The 13,693-nt window shown below is 35.8% G+C and overlaps 6 protein-coding genes across 6 annotated transcripts; 2 read left to right on the top strand and 4 right to left on the bottom strand.

The window, feature by feature from the left end:
* Window positions 1-915: 915 nt before the first annotated feature.
* On the bottom strand, window positions 916-2,173 carry PHYBLDRAFT_166742 (hypothetical protein; the record flags this gene model as incomplete). Its single annotated transcript, XM_018435470.1, has 5 exons — window positions 916-1,153; window positions 1,466-1,643; window positions 1,715-1,813; window positions 1,950-1,995; window positions 2,090-2,173. 5 exons carry the CDS (start codon window positions 2,171-2,173, stop codon window positions 916-918), a joined length of 645 nt encoding a protein of 214 aa, XP_018293543.1.
* A 336-nt stretch (window positions 2,174-2,509) lies between these two features.
* PHYBLDRAFT_186425 (hypothetical protein) lies at window positions 2,510-6,509 on the bottom strand (the record flags this gene model as incomplete). Its single annotated transcript, XM_018439241.1, has 12 exons — window positions 6,418-6,509; window positions 6,057-6,239; window positions 5,721-5,868; window positions 5,462-5,598; window positions 5,215-5,367; window positions 4,988-5,122; window positions 4,845-4,923; window positions 3,351-4,650; window positions 3,005-3,156; window positions 2,881-2,938; window positions 2,650-2,794; window positions 2,510-2,546 (listed from the first exon to the last, which is right to left on the bottom strand). The coding sequence occupies exons 1-12, from the start codon at window positions 6,423-6,425 to the stop codon at window positions 2,510-2,512; spliced, it is 2,535 nt and encodes an 844-aa protein (XP_018293542.1). The 5' UTR covers window positions 6,426-6,509.
* Window positions 6,510-7,062: 553 nt separating this feature from the next.
* PHYBLDRAFT_64417 (hypothetical protein) lies at window positions 7,063-7,550 on the top strand (the record flags this gene model as incomplete). The annotated part of the gene is made up of 2 exons (XM_018441290.1): window positions 7,063-7,318; window positions 7,474-7,550. The coding sequence occupies 2 exons, from the start codon at window positions 7,063-7,065 to the stop codon at window positions 7,548-7,550; spliced, it is 333 nt and encodes a 110-aa protein (XP_018293541.1).
* Window positions 7,551-7,669: 119 nt separating this feature from the next.
* On the bottom strand, window positions 7,670-8,825 carry PHYBLDRAFT_143747 (hypothetical protein; the record flags this gene model as incomplete). Its single annotated transcript, XM_018431056.1, has 5 exons — window positions 7,670-7,945; window positions 8,016-8,148; window positions 8,270-8,316; window positions 8,375-8,635; window positions 8,766-8,825. The coding sequence occupies 5 exons, from the start codon at window positions 8,823-8,825 to the stop codon at window positions 7,670-7,672; spliced, it is 777 nt and encodes a 258-aa protein (XP_018293540.1).
* A 42-nt stretch (window positions 8,826-8,867) lies between these two features.
* Window positions 8,868-9,146, top strand: PHYBLDRAFT_143746 (hypothetical protein; the record flags this gene model as incomplete). Its single annotated transcript, XM_018431055.1, has 2 exons — window positions 8,868-8,884; window positions 8,978-9,146. 2 exons carry the CDS (start codon window positions 8,868-8,870, stop codon window positions 9,144-9,146), a joined length of 186 nt encoding a protein of 61 aa, XP_018293539.1.
* A 1,817-nt stretch (window positions 9,147-10,963) lies between these two features.
* On the bottom strand, window positions 10,964-12,421 carry PHYBLDRAFT_166738 (hypothetical protein; the record flags this gene model as incomplete). The annotated part of the gene is made up of 2 exons (XM_018435469.1): window positions 10,964-11,136; window positions 12,109-12,421. The coding sequence occupies 2 exons, from the start codon at window positions 12,419-12,421 to the stop codon at window positions 10,964-10,966; spliced, it is 486 nt and encodes a 161-aa protein (XP_018293538.1).
* Between the last annotated feature and the right edge of the window lie 1,272 nt (window positions 12,422-13,693).

Raw genomic sequence — 13,693 nt, 5'->3', positions numbered from 1 at the left:
ATATTGGGCAAAATAATGGCCCAGAGCTTGGAAGACATGACCTTAAGGTAAATGATACGCAAGGTTGAGGCATCAGGGGCATGTCCTTTGGGAAAGTCAAGGATGATGGACTCAAAGACTACAGAAAAGCAGCAAGATGAGAGGTTGTCCTGGTGAAGGGACTCCAGTCGACGGCGTACAAGCTTCTTGTGTTTTTCTGGGGGTATGCCATATGTTTGGATCAGCGAGGTCTTGAGAATGCTCCAAGACTTGATGGTTGGTGAATGGGCAACCCAGTTGGCCAACTCGGCAGGAAAATATGGACCAATGTGCAAGAGTTTTTGGTCATTGGTGAGGCCTAGACGCTTGCATTGCAGTTCGAATTGGGACAGCCAGGTGTTAATGCTCTCGGTGGGGTCGTAAGCAGCACAGATAGGGGCATTGCTCAAACGACTTTCGGAGAGCAATTGCCCAAGCAGCTTGGCTGTAACAGAGGAATTGTTGGAAGGAGTTGTGGATGTAGACATTGTGGGGGTAGTGATAGACACCGAGCAGTAGATATAGAGATTGGTTTACTAGAGGCGGAACCGAGGAGAAGTGATAGACACTGAGTAGTGATAGACACCGAGTAGTAGAGGTAGTGATAGACACCGAGAAGTGGTAGAGCAGATCAGAGATTATGGGGATGGGGAAAGAAGCAGCTTCTCCACCATAAAATAAACTAGGATTAACTCAGTAAGAGGAAGCTGGTGGTTGGCTGAAAGAGTAAAAAGGAAATATAGAACTTTTGAAGGAAATGAAAGATAATGTTTATTGATGATAATGTTGGTGATATTTATACTATTTTATGAGATACAGCAGTATCCTAGTTTCTATGTAAAGTTCCTTTTACTGTGGTATCTTGCTGAGCAGTGCTCCTCTTTTGCTCGCTTTTGCTCACTCAACGCCTGCGGTTGAAGTAGTTGCTTCTGATTGGAGAGGATTGGAACTGAGTGCTAATTCCAATCTACTCCTCACAGTTGCTGACTCAGGGCTCACAACACTATAAGCAGTGAGCAAAAATCGGTCGACCACAACTTTGTGAACGCCTAGTGGGTGTGTTGTCAAATTTCTTCTCAAGTCTTCCAATCTTCTACATCCATAGAATGCATCACAAGCTTCACTTCTTGAACACCTTTGGAAAATAACCCAGTTTTTTTAATGCTAATATTGGTTTTTCTGCTTATTTACCAAAGATAATTTCTCTTCTTCTTATTTATTATTATGATTCCCATACAAAAAAAAAAAAGGGGGGGGGGGGGGGGGGAAGGGATAGAGATAAAAGAGTGTTAAAAAAAAGACACTAGTAGAAGAGAATCAATCGACCCATTTGTAAGATCAGACAATCAGTCAAAATAGCTATATAAATTGAAACAAATAATTTTAGTTGGCGTTATTGGTTCTATTTTTGGGGGGGGCCCAAATGCCTAAATAAATATATAATTACCGGAAATTTTGGCTCTGGACAAAAAAATTATTTGTTTGTTCTTCCTCCGGCATTAGCATAAATACTTCAAAAAATGATTTGATTGCCGAGCCGTCATCAAACTTGACAGATCCCGTAACATTGATTAATATTCCCCATGTTCCTTGAGCATTAACTGTAGCTGTAATGAATGTATTTCCTAGCAAAATAATATTGTACAAAGATTAGAAAGGATTTCTTTTTATATATGATTATAATCCTAATTTTTACCCGGGAAAGGTTGGCAATTGTATACATCAATCTCATGTATGGATTGTGGTATAACTGCTAATAATTCTGAAAACTTTTGAGCTCCCGAGAGTGCGTTTCCTAATTAGATTACAGATCGATCAAAAAATTGGAATCATAGTCTTTTGGCGTTCTCATTATTGCTTTTAATTTTTCTTCTTTCTTTTTTTAAAAAAGATTATAGAATAATAGCAAATCGAATCGTAATTTGTCGTACCATTCCAGAGTATAGTTGATTTGTCGCGATAGAGATTAGGTAATGTCTACAAGAAATAAATGCACATGTACACATACAAGGTAAGAATAATTGTGCGTTGTAATCAATCAAGATTCCTTTAATTTTATTATTGTTATTACTGTGCGTTGGCCATCGAAATTTCCATAGTAGAATTGAACGAATTGTTCAGCACTTTTCTCAACAATGCTCATTATTGCTTCCATTGTGATTAAGTATTGTATGCTTGTAATAGAATAAATAAATAAGTAGATATATATATATATATATATATATATGTGTGTGTGTGTGTGTGTGTTGTGTGTTATATGTAAAATGAAAAATAAATTAAGCTAATTTGATTTTCATCTTTAATTTGATTTTAATTTTTTTTATTGTTTTATAAAAATGTTTCCAAAAAAAAAGACCCATTGTTCACCCTTGATTTTTTTTAGGATTGTGACTTTTGGTTCATTAAAAGACAAATTAAGAATTGAATTATATATATATATAATTTCGGCATTTTTTTTTTAAATATTATATTTTATTTTTATTTTTTGGGTTTATCCTCTGTAAGGAGGGTTTACTAGAGAATGAGACCTACATATGTATTTATGTGTATATAGAGAGTTTCATGAAGTCAATATACACAAACAGCTTAATTAAACAAAGTACATTATTGTACCAAAAAAAAAGAAAATACCTGTCTTCAGTCGATTCAAAGGTCAGAGCAGATAAGAGAGAATCCATGTCTTTTCGATTATCTTTGGGTCGCTTGGAAAGCGCAAGGGTTGTCATTGTGTGGATTGGATCTTTCTGTGAGTCTGACTTTTCACTGTTTGATTGGGCTATAAATGATCATAGTAATACCAATGATAGTTGGATCAATCAATACATACATAGTTAAACTACTATTGTTTTGATAAAGACTTACACAAAGCTTCCTTAAGTGTCTCTACTTTGACAGCTCTAGATTTATCAAGTTGGGAGCACTAATGATGGAATATATAAGCCATAATAATGATCAGCCAAAAAAATAACCTCGATTAGCAAACTACCATTATTTTTGGATTTTTAAAGGAGTCTTTACAAGATGTACATATAAATATACTTGCATTGTAATCTGTGCTGGACCAAGGTATTGTCAGCTTTGGCTTTAGATCATCCATGTTTCGAGAAGTTCGGATTCTAAAGGATCTTTCGTGGCTCACTTTTGTACACCAAATACACACCCAAAATACAATAAGATACAATAGTATTACATATTAGATGTCAAATAAACATTTCAAAAATCCAAAGATGAATCGTTCGATCAATCATTGCTGTAGCCAACCATAAGCACAAGCACACACAAATACATATACATATATGTATATATACATACACATATATATGTCTACTTACCAAATACTTCTGATCCCCACTCGGCATACAGCTTGCTTTCAAGATCTAATCCATGAGTGTCTTCTTCGTCTCGAAGAGGGCTGTCTTTTGAAAAGATTTCAACAATCAGATGTCGGTCTACAAAGCATTCGACCGTCTTGGTGTTGCCGCGCTCAACATCTTCAAACGATGACACTCCGGCTAGACGATCGGCAGTCTCGGGTAAAAACACTGATGAATACTCCCTAGCAAGGATGCGCTCACGTTTGATTCGGTCAATGTACTCTTTCAGACGATTGATCCCATAAAAGTCTGCAATCATATCTAGCCACTCAACCACAAGTGCTGCCGCGGCTCTCTGACAGGCCGCCGCACCACTAGCACTACCACCACTGTTAGCGCTACTCACAATTCCAGTTTGTACCAGACTCTGGAGTTTAAATATCAGTGGTATAGCCTTGATTGTTCCATCGGCTCCAAATCGACGTGTGAGTGCACAGAGGAGGTTATAGAGTGCCTTGATGTCCTGAACCCTACAGTCAGCCACCACTGCCCAGTCGACGATGGCCTGGTGAAGAGCGTTTACGAACATGACGTCCCCGTGCTGATTGAGCATGTGTTTTGGAAAGGGATCCAGTGACGACGATAAGAGCTCTGCCTCTTCGTCGCTATTCTTCGATGTCTCGTCGAGATACCGAATCAGTGCGTCTGCGATATCCACACGTGTCTCGGATTGTCGGTCCGTCAAGAGTCCAAATGCTGGGATCCAGACATCTAAAGACACCGAAGTTGGGTATGCTTGGTTGTCGTGGTCGTCTGTTTCGGCCGTTTGTTTTGTTCCAGACAAAATAAGATTAAGACACTTGAGCGCAATACGTCTGTACTGCACTACCGGAAGACCATCTACTTGGTCCAAAGCCGTACCAACTCTAAGTTTGGTGATTATGTAGCCTGTGATGTCGTTAAGTTGGTTCTGGTAGTAGATCTGCGACGCCAGGCCACCGATACTGTGAACCAGACCATGGTTGACGGCATACTCGATTGTCATTTCTTCCGAGTCTGGGTTGTGGTTAGGATCAAGTTGTTGTGCGATTGTGTCGGACGACGACATGTGGCCCGACAAGGACTTCACGAGATGGGTGAATAGTGAGTTGAGAACCTCGAGGACAGAAATGCCGACCAAGGGTATATTTGCATTCAAGAGTCTGTCCAAAGTGGTGATAATAGATGCTGACTTTTCGTTCATGTAGTTTTCGCCACCGGATTTCGAACTTTCCAACTGTTGAAGAAGTTCAGATACTAACATGTATCTAAATTGAGGCTAATAAATACGATACAATTGATTAATTACTTGGTTGCTTAAGTGAAAGACGGAAAAATGATAAGTATCAAAAAGGGTTTATATTTATAAGATTATCATTCAGTTGTATTGTGATGTAATGTAATCCATGTGTATGTAAGTGCCATAAACAACTTTACTAGAATTTGTCTTTTTGTGTGTTCTATGAACTTTACCTGGAGAGAATCAAGAACAAGTTCCATTGAAGAAGTAGCCAGATTTGAAGGCCACCACTTTTGATTGGTATCAAAAAATCTATTGTCATCCCCCAGAATATTAGTAACAAGAACCAAAAAAAAAGAAAGCAACAACAACATACGTAAAGAGTGGTTTTAGTGTTGCTCTAACAGCACTGCCGTTAGCTTTGTTGAATATAAGCACAAATGTATTTGTAGCCAAGAGATCAACTGTATTTTTATCAACAGTTCCAGTATGAATATTTGTTGGTGCAGGTCTAATACACCAATCCGCACAAACACACACACACACACACAAAAAGGCATGGTGTTAATATGTGTGTTATTAGAGCTGTATGTTTATTTTTACCCAGTCTTGGTTGAATCAACAGGATGACCAATGTTAGCAAGTGCAGTAATCAAGGGTGGCATAATCAATTCCACCTGTGTTGCGAAATCGGAAGCATATAATGCAGGTGATGTTACTGCAGCATGCATAGCACGCTGACCAATATATCTCAGTCTATCAAAAAGAAGAGAGAATGATAGATGTATAATTAATACCTGTTTTCCATACATATTCATATTTTCTTTTCTTTTTCGTTTCGATAATTTACTGAGTAGTTTGTTGGTCATCATTGTCACTGGGATCATAAAATGTAGCAAACTTCTGGACAAGACGTTCGTAGTCCACGGTCAATTCAGAATCTACGCCCAAAGTTGATCCATCATGATAGTTTGCAAAAACGACAAACTTGTAGAGCAAATCAATGATAGATACAGACACATGAAAACGAAAAAATAATAATATTATTTTACTATTAGACTCAGAATAGGTATATATTATTACTATTCGTATTATTAGTTTTGGCTTACGGTTTCACAGGTTAGGTTGATAAGCTGAACGTCTTTTGTGTCAAGGACCATGTTAAGGATTCGGACGACATATTTTGAAAACAAGTTTAGGTCTCGATGACAGGCCTCGATAAGTACTTTGATGATATCTAAGGACACTTGGTTGTTTCTAATTCATTCCATTATTATCATGATTATTTCGTTTTATTTAGTGTAATATATTAATATTATAATGTAAATTTAATTTTAAAATTTATTTAAATTTAATGTCATTTAATTTAATGTTAATTTCCATTTAATTAAAATTTCCAGCTTCTTTTAATAATAACAATAATAATGAAGAAGAGGAAGACTTACTGTTTCTTGCCCTTCTGAATGTCTCTCTCGACCTTCTTCTCAAGGAATACTCCAACCTTTGTTAACTTTACAGGACGAGAAGTGGCATAGAAAACCAGATAACTCAATTCGGAAGAACGTGGTCCCTTTTCACCTTCTTTGTCTGGATAACAATTATTGATTAACGAGGCATGCTTAACGTATCTATAAGAGTAATAATAATAGCGACAATTTAAGCATAAGTACGTATGTATGTATGTATATGTATAATTATGTACATATAAATATTTACATATTTATAAATGTAAAAGTATATATTTGTATTAATGAATAAATGTATGCATGCATTGTGGTTTCTTATTGAATTGATTAATCAGCTTACAGATGCATTGTAGTTAACCGAGATTAGGTATTTATTTTAAATCCTGTAGCTGATTTATTTGGGCTGGATGTGTCTGAATCGGATGAAGTGGGATGAATGAGTGTGGGATGAGGAGAGGTGTGGATAGGAATGGTTGAGGAAATAAGGAAAGGCAAAAAAAAAATTAAAAAAAAATTAAAAAATTAAAAAAAAAAAAGCAATAAATCAAATCTGCACAAGTCTAAAAAAAGAAGGGGTTACAAGTCGTTCTTTAGGCTCTCTTTCGTTCTCTATCCGTCTTTACCTGTATATTGAGCGTCTCTCTCTATCTCTCATCGAAGCACTCCACATCACTGTCACTTTCACTGTGTTTTTCCCTATTTGGGCCACAGACAGTCTTTCCAAATAAAATTAACATATCCCCTAAAATCAATGATGGCAGTGCCGCAAGAAAATAGGGGAGGGAGTTACGGACATGCTAGAAAGTCAAAACGGAAAACAAATGCAACATTACTGTAATTAGTTTCTTATGTTACACACGTTTTTTTGGAAGGCCAGACTTTGATATTTGTCAAATGTTTCAAAAAAGATGTTGATTGTAAATATATATATATATATAAAAGATGAAAGGTTAATATGGTCCGAGATAATTCTATTTTGAAGGCCATGCCTTGGTTACTAGTACATAACAGAATAATCTTCCAGGCTGTGTTTTTGAGATATGTGCTTATGAAAAGGGTTGATTTTTGGTCACGCGAATTTTCTGGTGTTTTTGCGTTTTGCAAGAACAAAGTGGTTAATGCCCAAGGTAATGACTACGGGTTCGATTTTATCTGGCATAGTAGAAATTGGGACAAAAAGACAGTCTCCTGTTTCAATTGGAGTATACAAATATACGGCCACATTTCTGTTATATGTGTCTGTAAGTTGTGGATGGTCGATTGTGCCAAACCAATATTGATTCCACTATTGTTTGACTGCTAAGGTCCTCAAGTTTTTGCTTAGCTATTTGTTCTGGTTTTTTTTATTGAATTGCTTATATAGATTTGCTCTTATTTACTCTATGTATTGTTATAGCCGTCATAAACAAGCTCAAGATCGTGAGCAAATTCAGGATCTCCAGCCATGACTTTATTGATGCTTTCTGGAACTGACACTGAATTCTTAATTGTTTTATGGTATATATGTAATAGTATATTATATAAATAAATATTTTTATAATGATTGCTAATATCATATATAAATTACCTTGTCCTTATAAGTAGTTTTTTCTTCAGCGTCTTTGGATGCAGGGGATTGCAATTATATCAAATTGGTAAGTGCGTGGGAGCAGGGAAGCAAGTAGTTGTATTGGATGAGCCAATGGCACTCTTTTTTTCGTATTTTCTGGTATGATCGATTTTGAAAGCTTTAGCTTGATTTTGTCTATTTCATATCTGCTAATTCTGTAACGGATCTCAGTAAGACTTGCACTCTTTATTTTGTTCAAAGCAACGTTTGTGCTCCCTCTAATGTACTCCACCGTCAATCTGCGCTTGCAGTCATCGACCTAACTAATTTAAAAAAAATACTATAAAGCTTTGTTAATTATCGCATAAAATAATACATTATAAACTTACAAACTCCTCGTACCATATTTTAACTTTCAAGGCCACCGTCTTCAGTTTACCTGAGGAAGTACCAAGAGAATGTTTAAGAGAAGCTTGTGCACTCTCTGCACAGTTAGAGGTGCAATTACCAAAATAAAGGTATCTTTACAACGTAGATGTTTACCCATTTTTCTTTATCCTTCATTTTTCTGATAGATCATATAAAAAAATATTTTTTATAGTTAATAAATTGTTTCTTTTGAATTTAGAAGTTCTATATGTACCTTTCAAGGAAAGCATCGGTAATTTTTTTCCTGTCTATGCAATGTTCCTTTACAAAGTCAAGTTATCCATTTGTCTCTTTCTTCATTTCTTCTGATTTCACGCACCCCAAAAGCAAATATGTCCAAGTAACCAGCCAACTTCTCCAAGAAACCTCTCTTTTCGCCGTTTTTGTCTTCCTTAATTGCTGGCACAAATTGTTTTGACTCAGGGAAAGCATGAGTAATTGTATTTCTCAATGATTGCTCGTTATTAGTGATCGATACACTTGGAAAAAGAGGAGTGCTGCTGTTGCTGTCTTTAGCACTAGGAAAGACTGCATCCCGCAGACAGTGAAGTATCCAGCGATATTTTTCTACCGTCCCGTGCTCAACCCAACCACCAGCAGTTTGAGGTTACTTTAAAGACTTGTGTGGGGTTTAAGTAACATTACTAGTTCCAACAGTTAATAAATGTCATCCTACGGCTGTTCGTCTTGTATGTTTCATCAATTATCACAGTATCGGGCATTATTCTTGCTTCGTCAACTGCGTCTTTGTGGACAAAATAAAAGACCATTTTGACTTTGTTTTCTTTGGTGTTATCAACAGTTTATCTCGCATGGAAGTCAAGATCCTGTAAAGTGGTGATGAACTCAAACATCCCCCGTCCTTAATCAAACTTTCTAAAATTCTGTTTGATGTTCGCAATATCCTGGTGGATAATATTAGTACATACATTTCTCCTCAAGCCGTTAAAGATAGTGGTAACATCATTGTTCTCCTACAGAAGCTTAGATACAATAACCGTTACCCCTGGCGACAGCCTGGGATTTATGGCATACGATCTGCAGTCTTCTTCAATTGCGTGGTTATGTTGTGCCTTAGAGACCATACCTAAAATAAAGAATGTACGTAAATAACAATATATATATATATATATATATATATATATTGCATGTATTCATGGTCATATAGGCAGACAGTATAATTTTAAGGATATTTGGTGACGAACAAAGTAAAATAGAGAGAGAGAGAGAATACAAATGCATGAAGACAATCGAAACACAAAGTGGGATAATTGGATTGCACATCAATCACACATTTTGAAACACTGGAAATGAACTGTCACGATACATGATGGCCAGTTTCTTGAATATCAACGTGCACAAGGTATCATTTTTCATTATGTTGATAGCTGTCCTCTTTGAACACAAATAAGTGTACATGGACATGATCATCTTGGTATTAGATGGTATTTCCATCAAGCAAACTATCAATTTAAAACTTTCGCTGATGTTTTTTTGATGAACTTTATAATTAACGAAAAAGAGTGAAAAAAAAATGTCCTGCATCAAGGAGCATACAACGAGGCAATCTTGCAACGATTAACAGCTTCGTTTGGCATTTTTGACTCTGCTATAAGACACTTGTAAGCTAGCGACAGGGCTATATGATTAGATAACGTTTTTGTTGTGTCCAAGTGTCAGACAAACAGCTCAGTTCATTCTGCCCTTGACCTCCTTCTTGAAGTCGACAATAAAACTGTAACCTTCATCAGATTTTTGTCCCATTTCGAGTAACAGGATGACGTTTCAATTGCAGCTTATCAGGATATTCCAGATCTTCCTATGTTATATCGTCGTTTCAACTTAATATTGTATTCAATTCCTTTTTGTATAATTATTTTTTAATCTGGAGGTCGTTTTCTGATCATCCACATAGTCGCAATTTTCGAAATAGTTTTTCATTAGTGATGCAAACGGCTAGCATGGTTGTAATAAGATTTGATTCCAAAGGTAGTTCCACAGCCATAGTGGAAAAAGGTGATTTGTAGATGTTGAAAACTTTAAGCGAATACGACATCACTCGCTGTAAAAGGGGAACTGTACGGACATGTTAATGAGACTAGATTTAATAATTAGGCGTTACATCAATAATAAAATAGTTTTGCTTTTATATCAAACGCACCTTTTTTTTTGGAGGGATCAGACTTTGATATTAGTTGAATACTTTTAAGAAAACAAAACACTAGCCCTAGACAGAAAACGTTTCCTGGTGGGGGACAGCTTTTTCTAGTAGCAGACAACATTTTTATTCTTCCGGACCACAAATTGTCCAAATTCTGCTATGATTTTTGCCTTGAACGGCATGGTATGACTCGAAACCTTTGATGGAAAAGGTTAAACAGCTTTGCTTCTAATTTATTTTCGATGACAAACATTGGGTCACTTTCTGGTAATGTATGCAAAAGAAAGACAAAGCCATGATACGTGTAGGAAGGCCAATAAATGGTAAAATATCCAACAAGATTGCGTCACAATTTAATGACAACTCCTTATAATATTCGGCATAACTGGTTGTTGATATAGTGTATTTGTTTTTATGGCCAAGTCTAAATTTAAGGCGCAAATGCCAATTTGATATGAATATACTGTATTTTTTTAGGACACACTATTTTACCTTGAGGGATTAACACCAGTAAACGTTTTTTTTTTAAAATAATATTATAGTTATATGATATTTCTTTTTGTAAGGTATAAATTCTGTCGGAGTAACTACTTCATTCGATTGTAGACAGTATTACCAACACAATTTTAAGTGTATGCCTCAATGAAGTACCAAGTTATTGTTGCTGTGAGAACAGCATTACCTTTGGTAAACGGTTTATTTTTTACGGTATATTTAATTATATTACACAATACAAAAAAGAGCGTTTCAGAGAGTGGTCTTGAAAATATCATATGGATTTTTAAAAGCGTCATCTGAATCACCCATTTTTTTTCTTTTCATAATGACATCGTCCGGAGTAACTGGCCTGTCAATGCCAGTTACACCTCTTAAAACAAGGATAAAATTTGGTTTCTTCGGTAGCATTACTTTCCTAGTTGCTTTCATTTTTATTTATATATGACAGCTATTCATATCTAGAGCCCTTCAAAAAGAAAATGTTTAGTAGCGTCTGCTATATTATATATCATAATTCCCAGATACCTTAGGGTAATCACTCATTCCCTTGGCAAATCATCTTGATACTTCAATCAGTGATATATTCTTATTTCAACGAAATTCAACCTGAAATTCAAAATCCCGTCATTTACTGTGTTGTGGTTTAGATAATATACATACATACTTTTTGCTGTATTTCTTGTTTTTTACTTATTACTTGATATGTTTTTGAGATTTTACTTTGGTTTATTCCCTAATGGCTAGTAGGTCCTTTTTGGGTTTTCTTGTACGAGCAAAATAAGAAAATAAATTAGTGTACCATTGAATAAAAAGTGCACAGACCAGCTTAGAGTAACCTACAAATCGCCGTTATAGAAACCTGTACTCCACTTTAAGAGTTATTGCTACACCGATCGAAACCAAACTCTTCACTACTCTTTTACTTCTTTGCTTCTTTGCTCTACTTTACTTCACATTGCAAAGTCCCTTTCGTACGTACTTTGAGTAAATAGTATTAGCTGTCTCTTCTGCAGTGGAACAGTTACACAGACCCAGTAAAAAGAATATATAGCCATATCACGTTTGCTCTGACGTGGACATCTAAGACTGACAAAAAGCGTAGTCCTAAACTTTAATCGCAGCTGAAAAATTCTGTTACATATAGACCTCCTCCAACGCGCGTCGTTTGTTTTCTCCTTGAGCAACAACAGTCCCGGTTTCATAGTGAGGCGTCTCTTGCGACCGTTGCAGGGAGATTCTTCCATGCTACAAGCATCGGAAAGTGAAAGTTGTTACTCGCCAGCTCAGTTAATTCTGAGAAGTCGTGGGGCATGGTCTCTTTTCTTTTGGAAAGACTACTGTGTACATCGCATCGCCAATGTGGAATCATGATGCTGGGGGGAGGGAGGTCTAACCTGTGGTGAGATGTGCTGGCTCTTCACTGCTAACCTGACTGGACTCTTTAACGGCTGACGGTGAAGCTACTGGTAGTCGAATGAGCTGGACCTTATCACCTAGTGATAAGTTCTCTGGCGAGTTCGCACCCACATTACTCGGTGACGAGATGTGGGGCTGGATGAACGGGTGCTTTCCGTTGGTTTGCCACCATTCCAGCACCTCCTTCGCTACCAAGTAAGGTTTACGTCCTGAAGGAGATTGAGCCGCGTAATGCGGGGACAAAGAACTTGGTGTCATGCTTTTTATTCCTTTACTCATGTAAAAGAACATTAAGTGAAATTAAATTAAATCAAATAGAATAGTTTCTTTATGTATATATATGTATATCTTTAAATAAATAAATAAATAAATAAATAAATAAAGTCTTTCTTAGCTATTGTCAACTTTAATAAAAAAACATGCTTTTAAACTTTTTTTTTTGCTTGATTGAAGAGTTCAATGTTGTAATTAGGTGGACTGATTAATATGAAGAAGTTAATCTAATTGAGTAAACATAGAAAGAAATAAAATACTATTCATATATTCTAAAGTGGTATTGATAGCTGTGTTTAGCTGTACACGTTGTTGTCTATAAATTATATTAGGATTAAAAGAAGACTAGTTTTTGAGAACACCGATGCCATGAATTGTACATTATTAAACTAGGCCAATCCGGATGGACGTTGTAAAGATGATGCATTGGAATGAGAGAAAGAAAAAGCGATAAATAGAAAGATGAGAAGGAATACAGAAATATATGTTTGAAAGAGAGGCAGAAAAGACGTGATGTAGGTTGAATACACAGACTGCACAAAAAAAAAGTCAATTTGGATGAATTTATAAAACAATAATCCTTATTTATAAGCATTTTCATACTTTGAATATTAGTAAATGCTTGGTATCCTTCATTCGTTATTACATAAACACATGCTCAATTATATTCACAGTGGAAAGTATGATTTGAATTGAAATAAGAAGAGTAGACAAGTACTGATAAGCTACAAAGCATATCCTTTAACATCATGTATAATAGCAACTCGCCAAAGATGTACAGACAGCTTTTATATTGGAATCTTTAAAGGTGAGCTAACAGACATTAAGGTATATTAAATTGCCACGACATAGTTATTATAGAGGAGGGTACATTCTCATAATAAATTCCATGGAGTGGAGTATAACTTTGATGCGTGTAGGGCATTACAGCTGATTCATTGGTATAGATTGTTTGTACGTCAGCTTTCTTTTTTGTTTAGGTACTAATATTTAAAAGATACTATGCTTTTACCATTTCAATATCGTCAATTTTCTTTAAGCCACTACAAAAATGCATTTATATTTCCACCTAATTTTGAAGAGATTGGGAAACTTATGTTCTATCAATAAAAGACAAACCATTAATCTAGGTTGATAGAAAAGGCTTTTGTGTATATTGTCATATATGAGTTAATGAATAAAAGTGTTTTCGAAAAGTATTTCAACCGGTTTTAAAATCCTCTCATTTCGGTAATACTTATTAAAGGTGGCACTATAGCGTCGGGAATAATTATTCAATTTAGTCTCATC

This window comes from Phycomyces blakesleeanus (genome assembly GCF_001638985.1).
Source record: "Phycomyces blakesleeanus NRRL 1555(-) unplaced genomic scaffold PHYBLscaffold_7, whole genome shotgun sequence".
Lineage (NCBI taxonomy): Eukaryota > Fungi > Mucoromycota > Mucoromycetes > Mucorales > Phycomycetaceae > Phycomyces > Phycomyces blakesleeanus.
The sequence above is the reverse complement of the archived record's forward strand: the minus strand, read 5'-3'. Positions and strand labels throughout refer to the sequence as shown.